The sequence below is a fragment of the Macrobrachium rosenbergii genome, chromosome 37 (assembly GCF_040412425.1).
Source record: "Macrobrachium rosenbergii isolate ZJJX-2024 chromosome 37, ASM4041242v1, whole genome shotgun sequence".
In the NCBI taxonomy this organism is placed as follows: Eukaryota; Metazoa; Arthropoda; class Malacostraca; order Decapoda; family Palaemonidae; genus Macrobrachium; species Macrobrachium rosenbergii.
Window position 1 is genome coordinate 23,125,617 of NC_089777.1, and position 12,750 is coordinate 23,138,366.

The 12,750-nt window shown below is 36.9% G+C and overlaps 1 protein-coding gene across 5 annotated transcripts in view; it reads right to left on the minus strand.

The window, feature by feature from the left end:
• Positions 1–3,368: 3,368 nt before the first annotated feature.
• The window catches only part of LOC136825414 (uncharacterized), a 30,208-nt gene continuing 20,826 nt past the window's right edge, over positions 3,369–12,750 (minus strand). For all 5 annotated transcript variants that reach the window (XM_067081790.1, XM_067081794.1, XM_067081792.1 and 2 more), the window contains 2 exons: positions 10,780–12,497; positions 3,369–7,269 (listed from right to left, as the gene is read on the minus strand). In XM_067081790.1, coding sequence (XP_066937891.1) covers positions 5,244–7,269; positions 10,780–12,497 — 3,744 coding nt within the window. In that variant the 3' untranslated portion in view covers positions 3,369–5,243. The remainder of the gene's footprint in view (positions 7,270–10,779; positions 12,498–12,750) is intronic.

The following is a 12,750-nucleotide window of genomic DNA, read 5'->3' on the forward strand; positions in this document are numbered from 1 at the left end:
GTCTCTTTCAAACATTCTCTCCCCCAACAGGAGATCCACATGGAGTGCGAATCCACTACACTGCTAATGGGGATGTAAGTTTGCCACATGGTTTTCCCTTACCCAAACAATGCCTAAATTCAGGCTGGCTTTTCTCCATGATAGCCATTGACCACCCTCAGGGGCCCAGAAAACATGTGGAACACACACTACACACCATGGATGTCAACCATGTGGTTCACATACCACAAGCATAGGGAACAAACACACCATGACCTCTGCTCTTTGAAATCTCACAATTTTGGCAAGCACTGGGCTGCAGGAGGAATGCTAGTAAGGGAGAGTTATGACCTTGCAGCAGTAACAAAAAATTCATGCACAAGTGTCAAGCACAAAGAAAAATCTTAGCATATAACAAAACACACAGTGGCAACCAGTCGCAAACGCAGCTAAGAGCACAGTGGACTAGATAGGCTATCTCAGGTTGCATGACTCACAGACATCCCCAATAGGATTTTGCTCTTCTACTTAGTCAGGGGCAGCCAAAGTACGCCTTGCACAAGAAACTCCATTTGATGAAAGCACAAGTTCATAATCCCATGGAAAACAAATCATTTGAGATCATTTGGATGACAGTAGTGGAAGATGAAAAGTGAAAAAGCCCCAAGACCATGAGTAACATTCTGTTGAGCTGCCCATAATGTATGAAAACCTGACAGAAAGAAATAAAACCATAAGAGTGGAAAAAAGAGAGCATGACCTAATAAACAAAGGAAAAAGGGTTGAACTGCAATGTGGAAGTTCAAAAGGAACATGACAGCTTGAGCCTGCTATGAAAATATAAAAAAAGTATTGAGAAAAATTTTTTAAATAAAATAAAAAGAATTCTTATTTTGTTTTGGACCAGAGAGACCCCATCAGACGTAATATTGACGCTGAAGCAGCTAAGTAACATACCACGCAAAGATAAAAAGACTTTATCACATATTTGTGAAGATTAAGAATGCATCTGCCAAAGTACTGAGACAACCAATTAGATGGGAATTGCTATGGCAGAAGATAAAAAGTTTAGCTGAAGTAGTGATGATACTGTTCCACAACACAGGATGTCGAGTAAAGACAGTGGCAGGTGTGCTGGAATAATCAAATATAACTACTGATGGCCATCACAAATCGGCCCTGAGCCACTTGCTTTTTAAATAGTAATGGAGGAAGGCATAAAGTAAGGAAAGAGGCCCCTCCAAACTGCTTTATGCAGGTGACAGTATCAACAGCAGATTCAGTGAAAGTGTTTATAGAAATGTTAAAAAAATGGAAGAATGCAATGGAAATGACTGAAAATCAGCATCTGCAAAACAAAGCTTCAGGCAACTGTGTGAGATCAGTAACGAATGGTGCTGAGAAGTACATAGAAGAAATACCAGGAAAGGAGAAAGAATATCCAGTAATAATAGCAGTTGCATGAAGTACCCCTTTCACACAAGATGAAAGACAGTTAGGAAATAACAGATGTATGCATAAGAGGACATAACCAGTAATGAGTTATTTGCTTGATTAATGAACATTTGGCTGTAAAGCCGATCACTGGTGTACTCTTGGCCATTCAGCACTCAAGACAGTGAAAAGAGGGAGTTGGAGTGGTTGGCCAGCAAGCAGGAAGAAAGGAACCAGGCATGGAGGTACAGTAAAAGGTTAAAAATGGGTAAGTTGGGGACAAAGGGATGCTGCACACAACCTTTAGTACTGCCTACAATGTACAAGCAGTGGGTTACACTTTTGCCAAGTGATCAATCTTCCCCACCTGTAATCACCATACTTTACCAGCTTTTTACACGAGGAAAAAGATTACAGTAAAAATGGGACAAAAACAGATTATTAGAGTATTAGCAGGACAGTGAATTAGCAGGAAAGCTTTAGTGGTAACTACTGGCACTCAAATAACCTGAAACAGAGGAACATTTAGTATAAGTGAATAAAATACTTTTAAATTTACATTGTTATCTAAGCTTTATGATGGCTTTAATACACAAGTAATGCAAACACAAAAGAGGGAACTGGGAGAGGCATACTGGACTGTGAAGCAGCTATTTGGAGAGCAATATGAAAAACATCAGCAATAGCTTGGATGAGAGACTGTTCAAATGCTGGTAAATAAGTATCCCAATAATGAACACAAAAAAAGACATACTCCTTGTATAAGGCTTCCTTTATTCTATTCAGCAAAGATGGACACTGACAAACAAAAGGGAGATTTTGAAAAGTTACTCATTTCGAGTGCTAAGTTTCAAATCCAGAAGTGCAGCGGGAAGACCGAAATACAAATTAGGATATTACAAAGATGTCATGCTTAGCAACAGAAAAATAAACACAGATAGTCTGGGCAAGTGACCAGAAGAGATGAGAAGCATTTGGGGAAAACAGCTGCAGATATGGCAGTAACAGGAACATCGGTAGGGAGGCCCACATTCCATGGGAAAGAACACAGGCGAAGACCTAAGCCAGAAGGGAATTCCAGCAATGAGCGTACAAGACAGGCCTGAGGAGGGATCTCATTTCAAGTGTAACCAGATGAAGGGAAAAGCTAATATAAAAATGACAGTGATGAATTATGATAATGTTGAGTAAATGAAGTATACATTTCATGCCGATATATAAAAATGATAACTATACAGAAATTCTAATTTTAGCACCAGGGTTAATCAGTAAAATGTTCTGCCTGTTGTAAGGGAAAAACCAAAGCAATATGGAGCAGCAGACAATTATACAATACAAATCAACAGGTCCACAACCTTAAGAGATTCTTGAACCTTTCAGAACATCCAAGATCCACTCACATGTGAAGGCAGCAAAACAGTTAAATTTACAACATAAAAACCCCTAAACCATGCACATATGTATACAGGTAACAAACTTATTAGTTTGTAATCTTCAAAATGTTACTAAAACTTTGGTAAAATTTTAAAAATAACAATCTAAAAGGCCTCTATTACCCTCACATATATGATTTCTTATATCTCAAAAATTATTCAGTTTTCGTGTCTCTTAATGCTTTAAGCGTCATGCTAAAATTATGCTTGCTTTTCAAGAGAACAAGTTATATTTGCATTTCATCTCATTTCAACTTGTAATCCACAAAGAAACAATTATAGTCATCACACTCAAATCTGGAAGCAAGTACTTAACTCTTCCTACAACTGTCCATGTGAATGGAAATGGAATAAAAACTGCATAAGTTTCTCAGTGTGGATGCTAATGCCTCACATTATAAAAGCATGAATACACAATACTTACAGTATTTCATTCCATTCATATGGTTTAATGCTCAACAATATGTTAGTTACCACAATATATGGTAGTTCAAAAATATATAAGGTCAAAAATACAGCTAAAACAATAGACATTTATTCATTTTTACATTTGGGTTTTACAATATGTTCATCTACCATTATTACAAATTAGGACAGCCCTCTGGAATGGCTCCATAAAGATACAAATTTAGATAAATAGACAGAATATACAATTTAGGCCGAAGGCCAAGCACTGGGACCTGTGAGGTCATTCAGTGCTGAAAGGAAAACAGAGTAAGAGGTGTAAAAGGTGTAACAGGAGGAAAACCTCGCAGTTGCACTGTGAAACATTGTTGGAAGAAGGTGGAAAGTAAGATGGAAGAAAGAATATGAACAGAGGCACAGTAAAGGGAATGACAGGTGTTGCAGTTAGGGGCCGAAGGGAAGGGCAAAGAATGCATACTGTACACACATACATACAAACCTTTTATAAGACAATAGCTCAAACATCTGAATGACATACATAAAATTTATTACCATTCTATGAAATTGTGAATAGTCGGGCACAATAGCCAATGACTGCTGATATCACCATTAAGGGATTATCAGCCACTACTACTATTGGCCAGAAAAGATGATATAAATGAGCGCATTTCCGTGACTATACCTATCTTGAATAGTCTGGTACATAAAACAGATTGTTATAAATCTGACCACAACTCAATATCTTGCCCATTCATATTTCCATTTGTGCACTTGGTCAAATGTTGAGGAATCAACTCTCTACAGACCCTGGCACCTGATACCATGGAACACATAGTCTCTAGCAAAACTGACTCGTTTGCTTATGGATGAATAACTTGAATTGTAGAAGCTTTGGTTGTAACTATGATCCTCTGGCTTCTGCCCTTCTAAAATCAACCTCTTTATTAATCAGGTGCCTAATTGCACTTCAAAGCTCCTTCTACATCTTTCAATAGTGTTTTGGTTCCAGCACAATTAACATACGAATTGATACCTGAATCTTCAAGCTTCAAACATCATTTCCCTCTCACCTGTCTTGTGCATTCTCTCTTCAAATGCCACCTATACCAGGCCTCTCCATCTGACCTTTACATTGCTGGCCCTCATATCTAATAGTCTCTGACTGAGTGCTCATCTTGTACTCTTGTGACAAAACTACCTCAATTCTGAGATCTTACTTTGACTCTTCTCTGTTCATGATAATCATAGTTTCTTCATGCTGTTAATAATTAATGTTACAATAAGTGCACAAGAAAGACCATTTAATTCAGCCTGCCAGTCATGAGTTCAATTTTAGTGCTACAAACTGTAACACTTTCATACTGGATCATTATTCACTTATGCGGTATGCTCATTCTTCTTCATAGCACAGAATGAAAGGCATTTCATTGGACTAATGACCCTGCTTTCTACGTTATGTCTCTCTCTTATTTAACTTAATTTCTTTTAATTATACTCCATTGAATTAAGAACAGGCTATCTCTCCTCATTTTGGAAGCCAAGCAATATCCACAGGGCACCACTTTCATTGCCACATAATATCCAAGGCCACTACTTTCATTATTTATCATGTGGAAATCAGTGTTCACTATTCTGCTCTACTTGGGGGAGATTTCACTGCCTTCCCCACCATTTGAATTCTCTGCCATTTTGTTCCCCCAGAGTTCTCAAAATTTTCTTTAAAATGCTCGTGTTTCCCTGAGGGTTAGGCCTCACTTTTTCTCCTGTCTCCTCAATCTCTAAAATATGGCAAGCACTGGACTTCAGAATGTGTGCACTATGGAAAAAATTATTCCATCAATGTCATTTTGTAGGATGCTGCAACTACACTCAGTGTTCAGCTCTCCCAAGAATTATATCACATACTGTACTCCACATTTTTAAGCCCAAATAAACTGCATCATTTGTTCTCCTTTTGTCAGTTCCCAAGTTCATGCAATCATTCTTGAGTAATTATTTAGGGAAACTTGGCAGAGCTTCTAGACATTTTCGTAATAAATCATAGTCTAATGCTTGTGGTAGCCCTTTAGGGACACTATGAGCTGATGATGGTTTACTTGCAGAATTCTGTAAAAGAGGTGAATTAGAATTCTGTAAAAGTTGTGAACTGGAATTCTGTAGATGCTGTGAACTAGAATTCTTTAAAAGCATTGAACTATGTATTCCCGATAATATAGGGGCAGGCGGAGGTAGTTTATGCCTGTGAGGTACATAAGCAGCTTTCAAATTCATTTCATTTCTCTCATTATCTACAGAATCACCAGGCTTCAAAAATTTCTTGCCTGTAAAGAACTCCTCATCAAGTTCCTTTGGGGTGTCAAACTTTGATGAGGAAGCTTTTACCGTTGCATCTCTACTTGGAAATGAATTCTTTCCTATGAAGAATTCCTCATTCATCTTATCTTGAGGTAGAACAAAATCTGTGAGGCCTTGATCAGGTCTTTTGCTTTCAGTTGTCTTCTGTTCTATTCTGGTAAATCCTGATGGAGAGCCTACGGACCTATAACCTTGGCTTAAGGATGTAGACTCTGTGAGCTTCAACTGCTCATCTTTAACAGACATATATATACTTTCTAGGTCATCCTTGTTTACATTAGAATAGCCTTCATAAAACAAGAAATTTTTTATAATCCTGATAGTGTCTGATATTGTCTTTCCCATTGTTAAACGAGCTATCTGGGCAATGTTAACATGCAAATTTTTCTTACCTTTCTTCTTATTTTCATTTATTTCAGTTATTACGTCAAGCAAAAGTGTGTGTGCTTCAAGAGTAATAGCTTTCTGGATAGTTGATCCATCCCCTTCTTCAATTTGAGAAGAAAGTTTATCGCTCAACATAAAAAACAGTGTTGCTGTTTCTTCATCTTCTAGCAGAACATTTGGATTTAAACCTTTCTTTTCCATTTCAACTGCTTTTTCATACAATATGCTGACTGGTAATCCAAACACACCCAATTTCTCTTTCATATATGTTAATATACCTAGAACTTCGACAACCTTCACAACTTTCTTCTTTACTACATTTTGTGAATATACTTTATCACCATATGATAAACTTTGGGACTGCACACTAGTTTCTAGCTCCTTCTCTGGTTCTCGTCTTGTGAGCATCATGTCTTGCATAAAACCACTGTCCGAAGTATCTTCAGGGGAGACCACTGGTTTCCATTCATTGTTTCCTTCAAAAACTTTCTTTTTCTCAGGTTTGGATAAACTTTTTTCAGACTTCGAAGCTTTCTTTTTTGATCGTTTTCTTTTCCTCTCTGGAGTGGGGGATCGTGAAGATGACGAAGATGAAGATGAAGATGATGATGACGAAGATGAAGATGAAGATGAAGATGACGAAGATGATGAAGATGAAGATGATCTTTTTCTCTTTGAAGTCATCATAGATAGACACTGTGTTTTTTTAGACTCCCAACTTTCTTGGAAGAGTTCAAACATACGTGAAGGCCAAAACTGTCCCCATTCTTTTATGTAATCAAATGATTCTGGATCACCACCCAAACTCATTATGGAACCTCTTTTTTTAACCAAAAACAGCCTATATTCTTTAGAATAATCTGGATGTGCATCTGGCTTGTGCATATACAATTCGCATTCATAAACATGAGTACTAAACAAGTTGAGAAGAGCATCTCGGAAAATTGGATCTTTCTCCTCCTGACACTGCTTTCGAATTTTTCTAACAGACTCTAAATTGTAATATAATTCCCTATTTTCACGACCTCTTTCAGAGGATCTCTGTGTTCTAGAATAGTGTTCTGGCGACCTACCATACCTCGATCGTCTCCCATGTAATGGAGACCTAGATGTCCTTGAACGATGTGTTCTCTCTACTGAAGGCAATGGATATCTTCTTTCTTCTGAGCGTGGGTGTCTATCTTTTATACGGGTAAACACAGACGGACGACTACCTGAGAGTCTTCTGTGTGCTAGGTTTGATGATATACTTGTGTCAGTGTCTGGTTGGTGGGACCTGTCAAGACATGAAATGGCATTTACTGCACTGCACTAACCTCACTTAAAATTTTTCCTTAGGAGATAACCCTGACACTGCTCATTCATAATTATTTAAATTTAACAAACATATATCTGACTCATGAGTGACATGCTGCCATAAAAACTGCCCGAGAAAGCATCAGAATGAGGAAACAAATTTAAACACAAAACAGTATAATGTATAGTTGATCTACTTAAGAGCTTATTTTCTTATATACCATATACAGTACTATATTGTATACAATACAAACAGATATATAGCTAATCAGCAGTTCCAAATATACACATAATCATCAATATCACTAACTTTCATTTTTACATATTAGTTTTGTAGATTCCTTAGCATAAAAAATGAAAGCTTTCATGACTACAGTACTTCCTTCTACTGGATTTAAAAAAAAAAAAACAGACAAATGTTCATTATTTTTTCATAAGTACAAACCTCTTTTTCTATATATGCTATATGCCCTGTACAGTGCTTTTGGCCAGGTGACTTGTTCACCAGATGAATGTCACAAAAATAATCACTGCCAAAGCAAGCTCATAATGGATGAAACCAATTTAATGTCCAAAGAGGGTGTGGACAACTGTGTAATGCAAATAATGGAAAAATCACAGCATATGCTAAGCTAAGTTTTAAAAATTCCTTATACAAAATGTTAAATTTTACTGTAAATGAATGGTTTAGCTTGAATCATTTATTTTTGGCGAGGCCAAATTTCTCCAAAGTTTAAAGCTGCCAGAATGATTACACGAGATAGTTCCTTGGATATTCACTACATGATGCACTTTTAGCAGGGGAAACAGCCAATGAATGGTTATACCTGGTCACTTGGAGAAGCATCATATCTGAATGTCCTATTACTAAAAGTATATAAAGCAATAAGAACTATAGCAGGAAAACAATGGGAACATGTCTTTTCAACTTAAACTTGCAGATGTCCGTGGGAGTACTAAAGTAGTCTGCAGGAATGAATTCCCAACAGTGAATCAGGGGAGGAATTAACATCTTTTGACCATTTCATGAATCATGAAGCACTCTATTACAGTGATATTCAAATTCAGTTACAAGCACAAGTAAGCACGTATGCACAGCTAAACTTACCCAAAGAGTTTCTTCATAGCAGCAGGGAAATCAAATAAAAGCTCTCCAAAGTTCATTAGTTTCCATCCAAAGGTTATTTATTTTCCTTAACATTTTAATAGTATTTTCTACCACTGACAAAGGCAAATAAATGAGCTTTTAACCACTTTTACATAATTAATCTGCTGCTGCAAAGAACCTTGTTTGGGATATTCAGAAACTGCAATATACATTCAAAGGCATCCACAGAGCCATTCTTTTTAATTTTGTTTGAAAGAGTCTCTCCTAAAATACTGTAAATACATAGTACAGGTAACAGATACCAAAAAATAGGAGGTTTACTGATATTATTGTTATTCATAATTTTTTATGCATCCTCAAATTTTCACAAAATATCTATTGAAACCATGACAGTCATAATATCAAGGAAAGGCAGAAAAAGACAAGAAAATACTCTGTATGCAAGCCCTCAGCTCCTAGCCATTGCAACTCACAGGCCCTGAAACAGAGGCTATGATACAAGGTTTACTAGGGTCAAGATTATCAAATGATGCCTGACCTCTAGTTTAACTAGTTCCCTTATAGAATTCACATGAGGTAACACAAAACTTCCTTTCCATTTACAACTGATGATCTGGGTATTTTCTGCAACTCTTGAGAAGTCACAACTGTGTTACACTGAATCAATCCTCTAAAAAGCCATACATGACTGATTTCTGACACAGCACCTTCTGTCACTGGATTGTCTACTTTAGATTGCTTTAAATATGCATAAAGGTTTTGCAATACTTCACATCACAGCACTGAGACTTTTGACGAACTGCTGTATCAGCCATGTATGAAGGATCAGGCCCTGTAAGCTGTTATGCAACCACCTGAAGTTAAGTTGCCTCAGAAGACTCAGCCATTATGAAAGCTTCCTTACAGGCTCTATTGTTGCTTGGAACACTAAAGAGCAATTATCCCCAATGAGTATTCCGGGCCATAATGCCTTGCAGAAATGACACAGGAATTTTCTCACCTTGTGCTACAGTTCATCTGTTTGTGGGGATATTAAAAAGATTGCGTACTGGAACTCAGCACGCTGAATCCCTGACATAAACTTAGACTATTAAGATGTGCAATAAAAACTACCTAGGTGTGTGTGTGTCAATTGCCTTCGATATATGAGACTCACTCCTTAAATGGGATACTGTCTCTGTTAACAAACTGTTAGCTGAAAACCCATCTGGAAATGTCACGATCTCAGTTGCAACAGAGAGCTAGGAATGCAGTGACTCCTATAACCTCTTGCTTCATATGGCCTCGGGATGACAGAGTAGTATCTGCCACTTGGATTGGCCATATAATCCACAAAAGGTATTGCCATAATATGTAGGATAGTACACATATGCAAATATAAAAAGTTTGGATGCAACTGGATAGTAGTAGCAATGCAATGATAGTGGATGCTCTACAACGAAATCTAGCACCTGTTGTATAATAAACATGATGATCTGCAATATGGATGTAAATGTCAAAATCAATTGCAAACAAAAAAATTATGCAAGGTGACATAATGCAAGAATGCCTATGACAGACTACATAAGCATTCAACAAACAAATGGTAAGTTACATATCACTAAGAAATTTGAACAGAGAACAGGATCAAGCAGGAAATATTTAAGCAATATCATATGTGCACTGATTTGCATAAAACTTATACCAGTAAAGAAAACTTATATGTCCTTTGTGTTTCTTATATGCCAACAATGATTTAAAAAAAATAACTGGACAAGAGAATCTCAAAAGAAAATCAGAAAGTGAGATGGATGAACTACTGAATAAGTATTCAACAATACTGTGGCAGAAAATGTATGGTGCAACAATGATTTGAATAAATCTAAAAGAAGTAAATTAACTTTATACTGTGCAAACAAATGCATACTCTAATGCAAAGCCATAGCATAATCTGGATAATAATAATTGTTACCAGGCACTTATTTATAAACTTCAGAATCTTGGAGTGGGTGGGTATGTTTTGGAGTACTTAAAGATTTCTTACAGAAGGTAAGCAGCAGTGAGTTGCTGTGGGGAGGACCTTCAGTGAACCAAGACCTAGTGTGTCTGGAGTTCCACAGGACAGTGTTCTTGGTCCACTGTTATTAGTGGTGGGTCTAACTGTATTTTTACTGTACTAGTAAGCCACTATGGGACAACATTTAAGGGTCAATGTCCATTCATTAATTGAGTTAACTAAAAACCCACAGCTATGACTGGTGACACACACTACATCCTCTCAATATTTAAACAGTCCAAAAAAATTCCATACACTACATTACTGTAAAATACTTGACACTGCATGCTATTTGTAGGTGCTATTTAATTCCCACAAGAAACGTATTACAAGTTTAATGTACTTACTTTAATGCTCCTGAAGATTGGCTGGAACTTTCAGTTTTGGCTTCAGTTTTCTTAGAGGTAGACTGATCAACTCCTCTTTGTGTTTTCCCAGTAGAAACTTTGGTATCCACTTTTTTTTCCCATAAATTGTCTGTGGGGTAATCACTACATGTTGGCAAAGGTCTATATGGAAACTTGTACCCTTCTACATTTTCAGCAAATTCTTGTAATAACTTGTCTTTGGTAAAGGAAAAGAAGGAACGAATAAGTTCCTCAGCTGTTCTTTCACTTGGATAAATACCATCTTTCAAAACATCTGGCCTCAGAGTTGAAGCTTCATATCCTCTACGAACAACATGGAACATATCCAAAACATCTGGGCTCAGAGTTGAGGCTTCATATCCTCTACAAACAACATGGAACATATCCCATAATGGCAAACCATGTTCACAGCACACTTCTTTCATGAGTGAATTTAACCTGTACACCAATTCATTCAACTTTGCATTAATTTCGGGTTTCTTTTGAGGTGGGGTGATGACATGACCTGTCTTTTCCTCATGAATTTTCACCTGTGAATTCATATAATTATCTATATGAATGGGATATACGGTTGCAAAAAACATCATGACAGGATTCTTTGTACAAAACAAAGTGAAGGAGCTTTTGAAATTCTCTTGGATTTTTTTAAAGTACTCCTCTGTACTACTGTGCTTATCACATAACGACAAAGCAACCTGGCATGGTTCATGGTCTTTTTCTAGGCAAGACTCATTGTCAACAAACTGGATCAGGTCATTCAGTCCAAGGCATACAATCACAATCTTGTCTTTTAGATCCACTAGTTTTTCATTAATAAAGTTACTAAAATTGTGAAACCCCAGGTTTGGTTCACAATAAAATTGTGGTTTATCACCAAGCCACATCTCTTGCAGCAGCATCAATCGTGAATCCCCTACCACGATAACTTTTTGATCTCTGTTATAGCCAACAAATTTAGTATTTATCTCTACTCTATAAAACAACTCTATGAGAAATCTGCTCAGTTTGGATGCTAATAAACGGGATGTCTCTGAAGATATGTTAATACCATCAACAAAAACCTGACCAACAATTTTACGATCTAGGTGGTATGACTTCATAATATTCCATATAGATGGCAGGGGGTTAAGTTTTTCCAAATGTTTATTGACCTTTGTGCAAATAAACTTGACGTCAGATCTCAACATACTTAAGTTTTCTCGAAGCTGAGAGCCCATGCTGGCATGTCCTGTTGGAAGGTGATTTAATGACTGCACTACAAAATGCATTATAGGGTCACAGGGGATAATGGCTGAAAAACAAATGACTGAACGGCTATCTAAACTGTCTTCTAGTATCTTATAAATTTTACTGAGACGTAATATTACTATCTTGACTATATCTTCAACTGCTTTTCCTAGAGTCATGATCTTCAGAGGTTGATGATTCTCGACTGAAGCACATTCGCTATAATCTACCAACTCAATGATATCATGAAGACCCACATTACATATCAACAATGTTCCATTTTTCAGGTGTGGAAGTTCAGTATGTGACAGGATGAAATCTTTAAGCTCTTCAAGTTTTAAATGGGGTTCAATGAGAAACTGGGGTTTAATGAATGGATATTCCGGCCAAGAATCTTCAAGTGACTGCATGCGGGAATCTCCCACAAACAAAATACGACTGTAAGGTCCGTGATTTATTAGCCCTCCAACCTGAAAAAGTGGAAACAAAGAAAGCAAAAGATTAGAAGGGGGAAATTCCACTTTCATATACAAAATTTTGTCAAAATGAATAATCATATGGAAATGAATAATCATATAATCAATCTTAACTCATGTCTACACAATACACTTGAAAACATTTTAATAAAATACAATCTATTTTGAAACTGGAGTTTAAATACATCTGCTGTCATTGCCAGAGGCCTCTTCAACCATTAACCAAACCTTGAATGGTTTATACAAA